Source organism: Hydra vulgaris, chromosome 14, assembly GCF_038396675.1.
Source record: "Hydra vulgaris chromosome 14, alternate assembly HydraT2T_AEP".
In the NCBI taxonomy this organism is placed as follows: Eukaryota; Metazoa; Cnidaria; class Hydrozoa; order Anthoathecata; family Hydridae; genus Hydra; species Hydra vulgaris.
Genome location: NC_088933.1, coordinates 35,167,637 through 35,186,517, shown reverse-complemented (window position 1 = coordinate 35,186,517; position 18,881 = coordinate 35,167,637). Strand labels below are relative to the sequence as shown.

General features: G+C 28.5%; 1 protein-coding gene across 1 annotated transcript in view; it reads left to right on the top strand.

Moving 5' to 3' along the window:
• The window catches only part of LOC105844242 (uncharacterized), a 32,859-nt gene extending 14,364 nt beyond the window's left edge, over positions 1–18,495 (top strand). The window contains exon 2 of the mRNA XM_065817120.1: positions 15,980–18,495. Within this exon, the coding sequence (XP_065673192.1) occupies positions 16,000–18,159 (2,160 nt within the window). The 5' untranslated portion in view covers positions 15,980–15,999 and the 3' untranslated portion in view covers positions 18,160–18,495. The remainder of the gene's footprint in view (positions 1–15,979) is intronic.
• Positions 18,496–18,881: the final 386 nt, after the last annotated feature.

Genomic DNA, 18,881 nt, shown 5'->3' with positions numbered 1-18,881 from the left:
CTAGATGGTTCTAGAAAACAGCAATAAAAAGAGATTTTGTTATAAGATTCCTAGATGATTATCTTGGTGACAATATTACTTGGAAAAACCATACTAATCATATAAGCGCCAAAGTATCTAAAAATATTGGCATTTGGTATAAAGCCCGACCTTACTTAAACAAAAAAAGCTTTACACAGCTCTATGACTCATTTATACACAGCTATATAAATTACGCATTATACACAGCTATATAAATATTGCATTGGGTAGTACCGATAAAAGTAAACTACAACGTCAGAAATAAATTTGCGTAATTAATTATGTGGATCGCTCTTTCCATTCAAAACCTTTTTTTGATGAAATGAAAATATTTAATGTCTACAGACTTAACGTCTTTAATGTTTTATGTTTTACTTATACGTGGAAAAACAATTTGTCCCTACCTGTTTTTACCGGCCTTTTTACATTGAAGCTAAATAAACCATTTTGTAGAACAAAGTTTAATAAATTTAGTATTATCGCGCATCTTACCTTTGGAATAAAATAGTTCTGCCTAATTTTGATCCTTTTATTCGTTTTTATGTTTTTAAAAATAAATTAAAAGATTTTATACTTGCTATTAATTTGAAATATAAACTTGATTTATGCGATTTATGATTATATTTATGTTAATAGACTTATTCTCTTTGATTTATAACAGATTTGTAAATTTATTATTATGGATTATTTGCGCAAATACTGATGATCATTCACCCAGAAAGACAGCACTTGGGATTTCCAGAACTAATTTGATCCGAGCTGAGTCTTTTTGATTATACTGTAGACAAAGCAGTGTGTATTTTTTCAAAACAAACTACGGTCAATTGTCGACGTGTTGATAATGCTGTATCTATAGGTCAAGAAGGACCGGTTGTCGGGCCAACAAATTGTTGAAGTAAATGGTGCAGTGGGAATTTTTTGCAATGAAACTATATTACTAGCCACTGTAATTGTAGCCACTGAAGCATTGAAGTTTTTCTTTGTACTTCTTCTTATGCCTCTTGTCATTATGTCGGATCATAAATGGCTTAATCAGTTTCCTATATTGATCATGGTATGTCTAAATTAGTTTTAAAACTCTCCTATGTGATATCACTGGAATAGACAATTTCAACCAAATTTTTCAATGCGTGTAGAAACCTTTTCTGCTACAGTATGGTCTTTGGTATGAAAGTTTGGTTCCGGCTCATGCCTATTAAATAAAAAGTATTTCATAACATTATTATAGGTTGGTAAAACAATCTCAGTTTTATCGGTGAACCAAAAATTGGGCACTTTTTTCTTGTTTTAGGCCTGCTAGTTGATTCTAGGCCATCACAGAAAAATATATATGGAAATACGTGAAGAGAAAATGTACTTCTTTTAAAACCATATACCATATATAGTATTATATACAAAAACCATATTATAAATAGTGCTTTAAAAATATCTATATATTTTTTTTGAATAAAAAATTGGTTGTTCATAATGCCACTCATAATAATTTTTTATAAAGTGCAAACTAAATTTATAGCCAAAGAAAACTAAACATGTACAATTTAACGGCATATTTTAGCACAACAAAAACAAAACATTATGTTTTATGGGTGGAAACATTTTTAAATTAAAGCAGTGGCAACTTAGCGAGCGGTTTTAGAACAATATTAGACAAAATAGTTGAAGAAAACGATTTCACAGAATTAATCCCATGGCCCTTGTGTCCCGCAAACGAGGAACAGCATTATATTTTATGCGGTGTTGGATTTTTTGAAAAGTAAAGGATTTTTTGAAAAGTATCGTGAAAAAAGATAAAGGAAATATTCGGCTACTGGTAATTCAGGAATACAAGAAGTAGACTATTCGTTGCCAGATTGAACAAAAATTAAAAGCGAATGAATTTATTCACTAATTACTTTTATTCGGTTATTAGTAAGGGCAAAAGAAAATGTCATCTTGCATTACTCAAATGCAACAATATAATTTCAAAGGTTTTAGTGTTTGTGCCAAAATTTTTAATTATCAAAGAACACCATATTCAAAAATATTCTGTTTAAGATTGACACAAACATTAAGCATGTATGAATAATTTGAAGTTTTGGTTTGTGGGTGATCTTTTTCAAAAAAAAAATCAAATTATTTTTTTTTTAATTACTTTTGTACAAATATTCAATGCTTTATGACCCAAGTACATGGAGTCACAATAAATTCATAACCAAAAGTAAGTTAAACTAATTATTAAACTAAATGAGTATAATAAAGTATTATTTTAAATTACTTTTTCCAAATACGACAATATTTTGTCTTTAGTTGATTTACATAGTCATTATATTCCGAGCATCATTTGTACTTCTTCCATATTTGGTGGTGGCTTGCACTGTCACCAACTTGTTCTACATACACATCTAAGATATATTTAATATATTGGAGGAAAGGATGAAGATAGCAAAAAAGTATAGGAACTTTCCGGCTTATACTTAATTATTTTTTAAGGCTGTCATTCAGATGAACTTGAAGGTTTTAAAATAAATATTTGAAGTCTTTAATTGACAAGAACCTTTATACTCAAAAAGAACTCATACTTAATATATATTCCAAATTCTTTTTTTATAATCTAAGTTGTCTAAAAATCTTTTTGCATTTTGCCATCTAACTCAATTCCATAGTAGACCTGGAACCTAATGTATTTAATATTTACTAATGAATCAAGTTCAGACCACAAAGAATGTAAAATTAAATTAGTCGAAAATCACTTAACAAAAATTTTTCTCATTTTACACTGTTTCATCAACAAATACTCTTAAAAAAGGATTTTCTGATGAGTCTTTATTGATGAAACACAGTGTAAAATGAGAAAAATATTTGTTAGGTGATTTTCTACTAAATTATAATTGCTCTGTTCTTTTAAGAACATTGAGCACTCTATTTTGTAGAATACATTATATATATATATATATATATATATATATATATATATATATATATATATATATATATATATATATATATATATATATATATATATATACATATATATTATTTAAAAACATTTTACTATTCAAGTCATATTTCAACTATATATAATCATCATCAGTTAAAATATATTCGCTAAAAAAGGTATGAAACTTACTAGGTACATATTTTTGAAAATAATAAAAGCCATAAAATTGATAACAAACTTCCTATATATACAAAAAGAATTATTAAAAGTTATTTTAATAAATGTCAAATATAATAAAAGAACTGGTAAACTATAGTAAATGGTAGGAGTCATTTTTACATGGTTTACTTGTTAATTCATTTCAAGTTTTTCCCATCCTATACGAATACTTTCTTTAATTTTTAATTCAATTTTGTTATAGGCACGATCCAAAATTGAAAAGTATTCATAATTATAATTTGTAAAACATTTTTTTTTTTGAGTGAAGATGCTTGTAAATAAGTTTTTATCCCATCTGTAGTTTTCAATCATTCGTGTCTTTAAGTGGCGAGAAGTTTCGCTTATGTAACAGGATTTACATCTTGCACAAACAAATTTGTAAACGACCACTGATTTAAAATCTGCACGAAGGTAATCTTTAGATGTAAAAAAGTTAGGCACTTTTAGCGAATTTATAACTAATTTTACGGTAACCGACTTACACTGTCTCTTGATTGTTGCGTGTAGTCTTTGCTTCGTTAGCTCCAATATTTGATCAAAATAAAGGAGTTTGAAATAGCGAGTGTTTGTAAGGTGTTCAGACGGTAATGGAACAACATAGTTATCTTTGCTTAAGTAAGACTTGTGGATTTTTTCTATTATCCAAGATGTGTACATATTACTTTTGAGAATTTTAAAAAGATTGTTAATACCATAACCGAGACCAAGGATAGTATTGTTAATTTTGAAAGTTCTATCAGTTAAACATTTTATAAGACATTTTATATGATAATGAAGTAAAGCTGTCAAAGTTGGTGTATAATCCAGTAAAGGTATTTTTATGAAAAACCGTTCTTAAACTGTTCGACTTACATAGAGTTATGTTCAAAAAAGATATTTTTGAGTTTTCTTACTTTTTCATGGTTAAAGATATTGAAGAATGTTTTTTGTTAATGTAGTTCAAGAGTAAAATTGCGTGGTTTTTTAAGGGGAAAGCAACAAAAATGTCATCTACATAACGTTTGTAAAACAACGGGTTTTTTCCATTAGTAGATTTGACCCATTTTTTTTTTAAATTACCCATAAACAGATTAGCAAGTGCAGGTGCTAATATAGAACCCATAGCAACGCCATCAATTTGGTCATAAACCTGTCCTTTAAAGTGAAAATATGTTTGTGCTGTTGCGAAAAGAAACTTTTTTTAAATTACTTTTGTTGATTTTAAGATTTGTATTGTTTTTTTGGTAGCATCGACAATATTTATTGTTTCTTGTAATGGAATGTTTGTGAATAAACTTGTTATATCAAAAGACCCTAGAAAACTGTTAAATAGGTTCGCTTCATTTACTTCTTTAACAAAGGTGAAAGAATCTTTAGAACAAAATTCAGACGATTTTAATGGAGATAATAAATCTCAAAGAAATCTTGCCAAATGATAGTTATAAGTGCCAATAGATGATACAATAGGTCGAAAACATATATCATGATCAGAAGACCTTAATTTATGCATTTTTGGAAGACATGTATTCGAGCAGAACGAGAGTATGTAGGATAAATTTTATTATAATTTGAATTATCAAAGAAACCTTGACTTATGAGTTTCCTTAAGAAGTTTTGAAGTTGCGTTTCCTTATTAATGGTGACGTCTTTATTTAAATGTTTAAGTTTAGTTGGGTTATTAATAATATTGTAAATCCCGTTGCCATAAACTTTTCTATCCAATATAACAACACCATTTCCTTTATCTGGTTTTAAAATGACAATATACGGATTTTTACTAAGTTTTTTTAAAATGTCATGCTTTTTTAAAGATTCTTTAGATGGTCGGTAGTTATATATATATGAATTGGCTAGATAAGATGGTTCAGCTTTTAGTTTACCAGAATTGTCATTCATTTTTAAACTATTTTTAAGAAATCAATTATTGAGTTCAATGAAAGAGTATACATTGGAACTTCTAAGGTGTTTAAGTGGGATTTTAGTCGTTCGAAGGCTTTTACGAAGAACAATTTGTAATGATATCGGAAGCATTTAATAGAGTAATTTTGCGATTTGTTAAATTTTTTAATTTCTTTTTTGGTATTACAATTCAAAGCTTTGATCAAAATAAACCAATCTATTGAATATAAATTCACTTTGAATTTGGCTTTAATAAGAGTGCAAAATTGTAAAAACGTTGTAGTTTCTCCTTGTTGCGTCTGGCTATTGCACTGCTGAGTGATCTTTTCCTTATCAAACAAGAATCTAATTTAGATGTACCAGGTAAATTAAAACACGCAAATTTTGGTAGAAATCTAAGAGTTCTACAGCTATTCAATTGAACACTACAGAAGGGATAAAAACTGACTTATTTATAAGCACCTTCACTCAAAAGAAAAATGTTTTACAAATTAAAATGATGAATGCTTTTCAATTTTGAATCGTGTCAATAACAAAATTGAATAAAAAATTATAGAAAGTATTCATATAGGATGGGAAAAAACCGATATGAATAAACAAGTAAATCATGTAAAAATGACTCTTACCATTTAATATAATTTACCGTTTTTTTGTTTTTGACATTAGTTAAAATAATTTTCAATAATTCCATTTGTATATATAGAATGTTTATCATCGATTTTATGGGTTTTATTGTGTTTATTTGTACGATTATGTACTATATTTTATACCGTTTTTAATAAATATATTTTAACTGATGATGACTATAAAGAGTCGAAACTTGACTTGAATAATAAAATGATTTTTGATAAAACTAAAAAAGTGGTCTTGTTTTTAAAAGTATTTTCAAATTTTTTGCTGAAGAGAAGTTTTGAAAATATATATATATATATATATATATATATATATATATATATATATATATATATATATATATATATATATATATATATATATATATATATATATATATATATATATATATATATATATATATATTTGTTTTTACTTTATACTATGTTGTGAGATTTCTAATTTTTGTTTAGGTGATAAGTATGTTGAATGTGGCATTGATAGTTGCACGCATCCTAAAATGAAAAAATGTTTTATTCTTAAATGTATTTTCATCTTTAATAAGTCAAATAACTTATTAAGAAATATATTTCATTGCATTATCAAATTATCATTGTTGTATCCAATTAGAAAAAAAAAATGCCTTTAAATACAGATGGTAAAATATTTAGGATATAATATCAGAACATGAGACCGCTAACAATAAGGGACTACTTTGTGAACATTAATACCAAAATGATTATCATAACAATCTAAATGGAGATCTTATATATAACTAAATTAAATTTCAAATAAATCAGGTTGCCATATGCATAAATCAAAAGTTGACAAAAAATTAACCTTCATACTGAAACCTTCCTCAAGAAAAAGTAAAGATGTTTGTTGAATGAATGAAAAACTTTGGAATGAAAAAAAAATACATAAAAGAGATACAAACAAAAAAAAGAAAACTTGTTAATATTAAAATATAAAAATACAAATACATATATTGTTATATAAAACAGGATTGATAAACAAACTAAAAAATCTCCTTTATACAGTGGAATCTATAAACACTATGACAAGTTCTAACTAATAAACTTCTCAGTGGTAGCAGTTGCAGATGGGACTAAATATTACATAAAAGAGATCCATTGAAAAAAAAAATTGTCAATATCATATTTTTTATACCATATTGTTATAGAAAATCTTTGATAAAAGAAAAAAAAAGGTAATCTGCTATTTATTTGAAAAGATATAAGTTATATACTTACTTGAGGTGAGAAAGAGATGGAACTAAAAATTACAAAAAAAAGTTAAAAATACTGTGAAAAAACAGTGTACAAGTTATTTATAAACTCTCCATTGCCAAGTAACATGCACATGAAATGCAATGAATGTTTAAATATAGTAAAATTGTATTTAAATATTCTGCCATTTTTCAGACTATTAAATACAATTATAATTTTTAGATTGTTTAATGAAAACAATTTTAATCAGGTTATTAATAACTACTAAAGGCTATTCATTAAAAACACGATAGTTTATTAAATTTTATTAAAGTCAATGTAAAATTTAGTTATTATTATTATTTTTTTCCTTTCTCGTTCTGAAATACGCCTTATGACCTTTTTTAAACGTACGTATATTTTACTCAAAAACTAAAGGTCTCCATATTTTACTCCAAAACTCATAAACTAAAAGCATTGCATTTCTGACTTGATTTCAAATCAATAGTTCCCAGCAGTCTGGAAAAACAACAACTTCACTTATAATAAATATATAACAGTAACAGAATAATTGTTATTTGCAGCATTATGAAATCTAAACAGAAGCAATAAAATTATTGTGAGAAATTTATAGTGACGTAGTGTTTATAAAAAACAAAATATCATTACTGCATTTGGATTATAACCTAATTTGGCTTTTATACTTAAAAGTAATAATTATTTTTATTGTTATTATTATTGTAAAATATTTATACAGGAAATATATCATAAATATATATGCACTTATGTTAAAAACTGCTATCATTGTGCGTCCTGTAGTAATAAGGAAAAAAAGTTATTAAAAGTTGGAAGTATAATTACAAATTCAGAAAATATACAAAACAATTTATATCTTATTAGAAATGCATATTTTAACAAAACTTTAAAGCTACTTTTATTATTCAAATTTTTTACTACAGCATTTTTTATCATAGTAATTTTTATCATGGTATTTTTTTTAAGATTATTGTAACTCATAGCAACCATATAAAAAAAAAAGATCGTTTTGAAAATTCAAGTTTAACTTGCAGGTTCAAACTTTGATTGATTGGTTGAATAATTGATTTATTGGTATTTATTAGAACATCAAATACATGTTTAAAAGAACACGAAGGCCCATACAAAGATGAGTAGTGTGCCCATTAATGAAATTTAAAAAAATGTCACAACAAAACCAATAACAAAATTATAAAGAAACAAAGAGTTGTTCCTTTTACATAAGTATTTGTTGAAATCAAAATATTTAATTATTTTTTTTTTTTATTTTTTTTTTTTATTTTTTTTTTTTAATTTAAAAATAAAAATTTAATTTAAAAAATTTAATTTAGTTTAAAAAAATTCAAAATTTAATTTAAAAAATTTAATTTAATTTAAAAATAAAAATTTTTTAAATTAAAAAATAAAAATTTTTAAATTAAAAAATAAAAATTTTTAATTTAAATTTTTATTTTTTTTATTTTAATATTATATCCTAATTTTCGCGTCACGGTAAGGAAGGAGGCGCGAACTTCCTGGTTAAATGCACTTCCGCGGTGCTCTGTGACAAGACCGTTAGGACTTCTTGGGGCACCTAAAAAAAAACAAAAAAAACAAATTTTTGTTTGCATTCACAGCTTGAAGTCATATTGTTCCACGTGTCAGCAACTCGGTAAGAAAAACTATATTTTCTTAAATCCAAGAAACTAAATTGCTGGCGTATTTTATAAATATGACCCCCGGTGTTGCTACTGTTGTCAATCGTAAAGAACATATGTTTTGTACAAACAGGTTTACGAAAAATTTTAAAACAAGTTATTATGTCGTTTTTAATGCGCCGAACTTCGAGTGACTCCAAACCAAGCAACTGTAGTCTATTATGATAGGATAAATTTCTAAGGTTCCTAATTTTCTTTGTAAATTTTCGTTGAACACTTTCAACTGATTTAATCAACCTAGTTTGGTCTGGCGACCAAACTGGAGAACAATATTCTAAAATTGGTCGTATATTTGTAGTGAAAGCTCTAACTAGGACTTTTTTAAGTTACTTTTATGGTTCTGCTTGAAGTTAAAGGTATCATTCGTTGATAAATAATAAATGCCGTATATCTTGTAAGGATGTATAAGGTCATCCATAAAGGACGTCATGCTAATAAGGGGGAGGGGATAAAGATAAACGGACAAGGGGGCGGGGGGGTCATTGTAGAAGGATGTCACAATTTAGAATTTTTTTATTTTAGTTTTAAAAACATGGAAAACTATGTAAACATGTGTATATGAAGTTAACGTTAGGGAACGTAAAGTTTTTATTTATCGTTATTTAAGAAAAAAAATTCCTCTTGATATTTGATTAACTATTATATTCGTGCATATATATATATATATTTATATATATATATATATATATATTTATATATATATATATATATATATATATATATATATATATATATATATATATATATATATATATATATATAAATATATATATATATATATATATATATATATATATATATATATATATATATATATATATATATATATTGAATATATTACGAATAATACTGCTAAACAGTTGGTAGTTTGTCGTTATTTAAATTTCAAATGTTGAGCGCTCCGGCTTTTTATTAAATTATAGTGCAAATTCTTTGTGAAAGGTCGTCCTCAAGGACATAGTTTTGCTATCACCAATGATTTTATTAATAGAGTATTTAAAACATTTGTCCAAAGGAAATTGTGTCTAAAAAAAATATTACAAATGATTTTCAAATGGTATTGGTTGTGCAGCAATCATTTCAAAGCATATTTTTAAGGTTTTTTTTAAAAGGTGGATTTTTTAAAGTGAGTTTAAGCATGCCGAATCCCCAAGAGGTGTCAGTGCAAACATTAGCAAGTTTTTTACGACTTAACTTTTAAAAACGCTAATATTGAAAAACTTGCGCGTTTTAAGTTATTAATAATTATTCGCGACGTATTTTTAAGTTAAAAACAATTTCAAAACAATTTTAAAAAAATTTCAAAAGAAAAAATCTGCGCTATAAACAACCAAACAACTTTACTAGAAAATCTGCATCAAAGTTTTCTTTAAATTTAAAGATGACAGAGTTACTAGAGATGTTAACTTCAAAAATATTAAAACAAATCACTTAAAACAAAAGTATGAGTTTTAAACTAAATAATTGTTACAGTACGTACGTTTTTGAGCAGCGATAATAAATAAGATTTCTAACGTCAGTTTTGAACGCGATGCGTTAGGAAGGAAGTTTCCCTAAGACTTTTAATTAATTATTTACGAGAAATTCTCTTGTATTCTTACCACTGCCTCGAGATAACGCTTATATATGTACACTCAGTATTGTTATCTGTATGTCAAAAGAAGGATAAAAATAGTCTTCTAAATTCGCGTACAAAATCTTACAATAACGCTTATCCGTTAAAAAAAAGTAGATTGTCGAAAAGATGTCCATAAATTATGAAATGAGATCAAAGAAAAGCAAAATTTGGAGGACCAAGTAAAGACATTGATCCAAAAATATACCTCAATGGTCTTGAAACAAAAAGGTTCTTTAATATCATTTTGGGCCCAGCAAACTACCAAGCAGTCTGTCTATTCCCTTGCCAGTTCTTGCTCCTTAGAGTTTCAGCCCGATTCAGATCAATTTATTGAACCAATCTATGTTGTTACTACGTCTAATGCCTCTCGACACGACATCCCCAGCTCAGTTCAAATTAATACAAAGAAGGTCAAGACTCATGCTCAAGACATAATCAAAGTAAAGATTTTCGTTTTGAATCAAGAAATAGTTGCTATAAAGAGCAGAAAAAGAAGTGGCCTATGGACCCATGCTGAAGAAGAAACCATTAAAAAGAAAAAGGCCATTGTCCAGGAGCTCATCACTAATTTAAACAAGATGATCGGCAATATGAAGTCAAAATAAAAATCAACGGCTGAAAAGAAAACTATCATGAATCAGGTATCATTATTGCATCAAAATAAGGTACACAAATAATAATTTAGAATATAAATAATAACTATCTTTTATAGTTCTTTTCGATACTGCAGGTGTTCGCAGACCACCCGGAAGTAAAAAAAGCTTTTAAAGTACTTGACGGAATTGGTCACCCTACTATTGAAGTAGAACAATTTGAGATATTGCGCATCATCATTCAACTTGCTAAACATGTATTTGCTGCCCATGATAAGAGACAACCTGACCTATATAGGTTGCGAGTGCAACTTTAGCTAATAAAAAATTATATTGGACTATATTAGGACTAAGTATAAATTTTTAGTCTCTAACCATACTCACTTATATTTTTTAAACTACTTTATAAAGAGTCTTAAATTTTTGTATGAGCTCGGTGCCGAGCTCATACAACAATTTGAGAGGCTACCATTTTAGCAGAAGCGCTTTATATACTCGGTTGATGCCAAAACGAAGCAAATTATTTGAAGAAAAAAGACACTACCATACGGTTCCAGTCAAGTTGATGCGAGACAAAAACGATCTCCATTTAGGTCAGATGGATGGTCCATTTTGTACAGCAACAATAAGGAATGTGAAATAAGTTTGCTCTTTTTAAGGCCCCAAGGATGTGTGCTTTACAAGTCAAGACGATAATGGATTCCGTTTGGAATCACCGATGCAAACAAACAAACTTCTATATTGATGCATATGGAATATCGAGTTTCTCTTCCTGATTATGATCGGGTTACCGTTGCAAAGCACAAGCTCATCCCGTCAGGCATTGAAATCAATCAAGCTGGGCTTGGAAAATCTGACGCCGTTGCCTATTCCGGTCCCACATATTTTGCTGTTTGATCTGGAAAGCATTCATCATCGACAGCATATGCTCACGGATTAGACTTTGAATAATTTTTGACTCTGCCAGAGTTCAATTCTATTACAAAGGACCCTTTGACAAAATTGGTAAAGCCAGTGGTTGTCTTCAGTGTTGATAGTAGACCAGATGAAATTCCACGATACGCTGAAGCCATTGAAATTGGTATAACCGTTTTTTTTAGACATTTAAATTGCAGTCTATCAGTTATATTTCTCCTAATTTATATATTTACTTTTTTTACCGCAATTCATCATTTCCTTATAAATGACTTGGATGTCTTATTCATTTTGACGAATGAGAAAGAGCTTTCAATAGAGCCGAAACAAGGATGGCTCAACTGAGGAAAAAGTTGGCCGGATTGATCCTCCCTCATGATCATTATGGAACTCATCTTACTCTCAAGGTATTTAAATTCATTTTTAATATCAATTCTTTATCTAAAAAGTATATATAAAGCATGACTTAGGGAATTAATTATCTGCATTGCAATTAATATTTAAGGTAGGGCAGTAAACCTTCTTTTAGAGAAACAAATTTTTGATTTCGCTGGAAAGATCTGTGCCTCAGTTTTTTTAGGTCTGATGATTTATCAGTTTCAAACAGTGGCCGAGTATATCAATCAAGACGGCAAGACAGTGCTCAATGCTTGTCATCTTTTATCAAAAGAATAGGAATGGTTGGCCTTTCATGTGCGCACCAGTCAATATTTCACGCAAATTATGAAATGTGGTGATCCCGGATATTGTACTTTGAAAAGGAGCTCTTATTTTCATGTTATTCCCGGTCAATTTCTGCCTCCACCTATCTTTTTTTTTTTTTTTATACTGTTATTTAGGTGCCCCAAGAAGACCTAACGGTCTTGTCACAGAGCACCGCGGATGTGCGTTAAACCAGAAAGTTCACGCCTCCTTCCTTACCGTGACGCCATCTATCTGCCAGTCAGAAGATGACTTGAAAGCTGTAGCTGTTTCTGACGTCACCAGCAAGAATCATTTTCCTTCTATATTTTTTCTTATCGCCTCGAATATTCAGAGCACTATTCCTTGATCATCAAAATCATTCAAAATTCCTCCTAACGATCTGTTTTGTCATTCTGCGCAATCAAGTTTGTCTCAAGAATCTGTTAGCATTGTAGCTTGTACTTTGCCTCCTAAGTCATGCTCATAAATTATGTCGCATAACTCATTCCAATATTATTAATTAAATGAATAATAGCTTTTTGCGAGTCAAACCTTTTCGCATTGCCGCCGAGCGCAAAAGAGAGTTAATAGCCATAATCGCGTTAGAAGAGAACGCGGCTTTTGCTGAATGGTTCGATGAGGACGAAATTGAGACGGAGGGCCTTAATACTCCAAATAATGCGTTATTTCAGACGAATTGGACTGCCTTATTCCAATCATATCAATTCATCAAATCATATCAATTGACAATTTTTTAAAAAAATCCTTGGTTGGACGAGTAGTAAGACACAGTTTGGTTAAATTTAATAAATAGAATAAAATACTACAATATAATTATTTTTTCTTCAGGGAGGCCTACAAAAACTAACTACTGAAACAAACGTAAATATACACAATAAGCTGAATGATATTCAAATACAGAAAAATCTAATTCGTGTGGAAAAACTCAATAAATATGCTTGAATTAAGAACGGATTTTGTTTTAAAAAATAAAGGGAGGGGGTGCCAGTTTTATGACATCCTTTTAAAGGGGTACAAGAAAAAAGGGCAACAGGTGACAGGGTGTGTGTGTGTATGTGTGGGCCAGGGGCGTTGCGCCCCCCCCCCCCCCACACACACACATACTTTTTTTCTGAAAAGGTTTGTTTTGTTTTTTTAAAGAACTTTTGAATATAAAAAATAGCGCCCCTCCACTTTGGAACCCGTGTCGTTGGCCTGTGTCTTGGATAAATACCCTAAAATTTTATTTTCAAAATGTTCATTTAATAACAGAGATAGGTCTAATACGCAACAAAGGTAAACTTTTAATTTTCTATTATTTATTTTAAATTTGTTTTTCCTTTACAAAATTATTACCTTTAATAAATAAACTTTTAATTTCTAATTTTTGTTTTATGAGGCTTCCGAAAAACTTCATTAAAAATTTAAAAAAATATAAACCTGCCTTTACTGGCATAACAAATTTAGGAAAATATTATTAGACTTCATAACTTTGTTTTGCTAGTAAAGATATTGCTAAAAGGAACAGAGCTTTAAAGTTAATACATTTTTTCACCCCTTTTTCTTTGCCCCCTTTTGCCTAGACCTTGATTTTAAAAAAAACTTCTCCTGGTTGCTTGTCTTTTTGAGCCAGAAATTTATATATTTTTTATTTTGAGGAATTTGAAAAAATGCCAGATTGCTACTCTTCTTGTCCTTCAAACCACCTTCTCACGCAAGCCTATCCCAAAAAAAAAAAAAAATTATTGTATAAATTTACTAATGACTTTAATGCCAAATCAGCATTTAAATAAGCTTCACATGTTGTACTTAAAAATAGACCGTCAAAACATCCCGATCTACATTGTAAACTTATATATACATATTTTTTTAATGTAACTCACCTCCCCAAGGTGATTATTAGGATGTAAAAATGCTTTAACCCTTACGTTCATTACGGTGTCCCAAAAAACAAAATTTTTTAAAAATATATTCTTAATGTACTCTATATTATTAAAAAACAGTGGAATTATAAACATTTTGAAAAAGTACTTTCAGGGGTGCCACCTTAAACATCAAACAAGTCTACTACATTGTCAAAAAAAAGTTTTTCAAAAGTATGTCATGTTGGGTCTCAATTTTAGATTTTAACGCATACAAAATAAATTTTTTTTAAATTAAAAATGAAAAACTTGGATTTTTGCAAAGTTTTTATAGTTATAACTTTTTTTCCTAATGTTTTTGTAATAAAATGATGATTATTTTTGAAGTTTTTATATAATTTGACACCCATCATGACATACTTTTCAAAAACTTTTTTCTTGATAATATATTTTTTTAAATTGCATTTAGATGCTCCAAGAAGTTCTTACGGTCTTGTCACAGAGCACCACGAATGAGCAATTAATAGGAAGTTTACGCTTCATTCCTAATCGATGTCGCAAAACTTGCCCAGAGGTGGGAATATTAGGGACCTGTTTGATGTTTAAGGGTCTTGTGGTAACCCTGAAATTTTTTTTTATTCAAAAGTTTTTTTAACTTAATGTTTTTTTATAATATAGAACAAATTAAGGAGGTGAGAGAATATATTTTTCAAAAATTTTGTTTTTTGGGACACCCTAATGTGCATGCAAGCACATTAGCAATTTAATCTTAATGTTAATGATTTTTTTGTAAGCTTATAGCTTTATTTACAGATTAAGCTTAACAAATTAAATTTGTTTTTAATATCTACATGCATATTAGAGTATAGTCCAAAACTTTTTTTGTATAACTTTGTTAAGTAAAACCGAGGCAAAGGTTTTACTTAACAATAATGCATAAAAATTTAATTGAAATTTGCATAAGTACGTTTTTCTCTCATTTTGTATGTTTTGTTATTTGTCATATTGCAATTTATAAGAGATGAATGTTCGTTCATAGTTCATCAATCTAACAAAAAGTACAATATGGTTAAAAATTAAGACTTATCCTTATGAAGGTGAATCAAAATTCATGACATGCATTTTATTCTTAATAACATATATTTTATTCAACAGAAATATTTTTCAGGAATATTATTCAACAGGAATATTATTCAAAGGAAATTTTATTGTTTACAAACATCTTGTATCTTTTTTAAACTGTCAACACTGCACTAATTTTTTTAACAACCAATTTAAAAAAAATTTTCATTACACTATTGGAATATATTATTTCAACTAACGGTATATTTGTTGACAATCAAAGAAAAACTGTGATGCTATAATTTACAGTAAGGTACAAACATTTTATTAGATTCATATTTAAAAAAAAAGTTTTCTATTTACAAAATAGACATAAAATCTTAAGTTTTGTTGTAAAAATATAAATAATAAATTTAAATGCTTTATACGAAGTAAAAAATATTTAGTTATCAAAATATAATTTAGTTCTAAAGCTTTTACCAACATTTTGTGTTTAAAAGAGCTATAAAAACTTGTGATGGATTTTATAAATGGCTTTTAAATTTTTAATTTCAATAAAGATGAAAACAAAACCATTAATATTTTGTATCGAGTATTTTGCTATTGTTATTTGTATAATGCATTTGTTAAGTAATTTGTTGCAAAATTTCTGTTTAGCAAAATAAATAGTTTAATTAATGGATGTCGTAATTCAATTGTTTCAAAAGCACGTTTCACCAGAAAAGCTCTATGAATATCGTTTGGCGTGGGCGAGTATAACCAGCACGACAGTAGATTCACTTATCAAATCAACTTCAGATATGAAAAATTCAGAACTAAATAGAATTATTTCTTCAATAAACCAATCATCTTTCTCTAAAATTAAATCCAATCATTCAAAAAACGTCACAACTTTACATGAAACAAACTTGCCAACAGAAACATTGAATGTTTCAAGCCGAGATTTAGACAAATCTATTATTAATGTAGAAGACAAAACAGTTATAGAAACTGCTTTAATTCATTCACCTATCTCAAGCAAAGCATCATATGAAATCGAAAAAGTTATTAAGTTGCAAGAAACCAAATTGTCAACTGTTGCTTCTGCGTATGTGAATGTTTCAACCCAAAATTTAAACGAACCATTTTTAAGCAATGAAGTTGAAGCCATAGTTAGTGGTAGTAATGTTGAAGGTGCTACCTTGGCACGATTGTTTTTTGAAGACAGTAAAAGTGAAATAGAGTTGGACATAATGTATCAGGTTGCACAAGTTAATAAAATGTGTTTAGAGCAGTGCGATAAGAGTAATCCTATGTTTGTTCATATTTTGTTGGAAATGGACCCCGATGTAATCAATGAATGTGTAGGAAAGCATGGAGACAAATTTCATAATTTTTTTATCTGCAATAATGAGAATTTTAAACAATATCTTGGCAGCGATGCTCTAAAATCTGAAGCTAAATATTCCTTTAATAAGTCTCCTGATTTGTTAAAACATATAGGAGGTTATAGACCTTGTACAGATCATCCGGACTGGAAGTCCAAAGATGCTGCCGGTACATTAAATATAGTACTTTCAAATGACCGCGAATTCCAAGGCGAACGTAAAAACAATCCTCAAGAAACAGCAAAAAACGTTCTTAATGAAGTAGTTAATAGTTCTGCAGAGTTTGGACAGCGAGCCAAACATTTGTTACAGACGCTTGTACAGATTCAACACAATTTTCTAGAATCAAGGTTAAAAGGAAAAACAAAAGTTGAACAAATAAATTTAGCAATTGAATGTTCAAACCAATGTTTATATTTAACAGATACTTTGTGTGATCATCGCCAAGAAACTATAGGTTATACTCTAAGGCAATTCATGGGGTTTGAAACAAACGAAGTGACTGAAAGTATTCGAACTATTTTAAGGCAAAAGTTTGAAAACCATTTATCGAAGTTAAATAAACTTTTAAATTACCCGAATTCGGATGAAGCTGAGCAAACACTGCTTGACTTTGAAACTAATGTAAAAAGCCAACAATATATTATTGGTTTCAATACATTCTTAGAGCAAGAGTTATTCTTTATGAACACTGTACGCTTTGCTCAGAAAGAAACAGAAGATCCTAAATACAACAATAATGAGTTGTTAAATTTTTCAGAAAAAAATGTATCAAGAATGTCGATTGACTTTGTTTTTTGTTTAAAATGTAATTTTTGGCCAGAAATTGCAGCAGAGTGGCCAAAAAAAGAAAGACTCTGGCCGGAGCAAACAACCATCAAAAATATTGTTGCAAATGGGGTACACGTTGTTTGTAAAGAACTTCAACATAGTGCTATTGACTGGCGACTGTCATTTTCAGTTGCTGAGATTGAAATTGCCCGGTTATGGACGCCCTGGCAACACTACATTTATTTTATTTTTAAAAGTCTGTTTTACAAATACCTTAAACCTTTGTCGAACAAAGGTATCAAAGTTATAACGTCATATTTAGTTAAAACTGTAATGCTTAACGTTAGCGAAAATTTTGAGCAGTCATGGTGGTGTAAAGAGAATGCTGGCGAGTGTCTACTCGTGTTGCTAACGACATTAATTTCTGCTTTTGAAGATAAAATGTTACCGCATCATTTTATTCCAACGTTTAATTTACTTAACGGGGCGTCAAATGATAAAGAAACAGAACAAGTTTTAGATACCGCTGCTGATATTTTAAGTTCGCTGCTTATACGACCAGAGGAGGTAGCTTCAAACTTATCGGCAACTTTAGAGATCATAGTGGAGTTTATAAAGGTTTCTGAAACGCAAACAGCATTGAAAACTCGATTAAACGATGAGTTATTGCTATTTATGAAACAATCCCTTTTTTTTTAAACTGAATTTAAAAATTGATATTTTTGCAAAAACTGGTTCAAAAATTTTCTTCGTATTTTAAAACTTTTATAAGAGTTTGTTTTTTCGATTTTTATTTATTACTAATTACTAACATTTATTACTAACATTTATTAAGACTTTGAATATATAATGTCATAAGATTATTTAAAGTATAAGATTATTTAAAGTCATGGAAATGCAGAGCAAAAAAAATATTGATTTTGCAAAGTAACAATTTTACACATCAAAGTTTATTTCTAATGGTAAGAATAAAAGTGTTCAACTTTAGAAATGAAAATAAAAAGGAGTACGTATATTCAAATTTCATTTTACAAATTACAGGATTATTTATTTTTATATGCGCGTTTATTCATTTTTATATGCGAGTCAACCACCCATAAAATCTCTAATAGAACTTCATATGAACATTAAATAGGCTTTTATATTTTTATATAGATATATTTATAATATAAACTAGGTTGTTGCCGCTGCTATTTATTTAAAAAATGGTTGCCGAGCCAGTGCTGGATTTATGTAATTTCGTATATGGTTCTAAAATGGAGTTAAACTCTGTAGTATCCATAATATTATTAAGTACCGTGATTACCCCATCCGTATTTTGAGGCCCTTCTCTCTGTTTGCAAGTATGCTTTAACGAAGATGAAAAAATTATTCTATTGGATTAAGCTGTTGCGTGTATGCTGGCAAATAGCTATGCCATA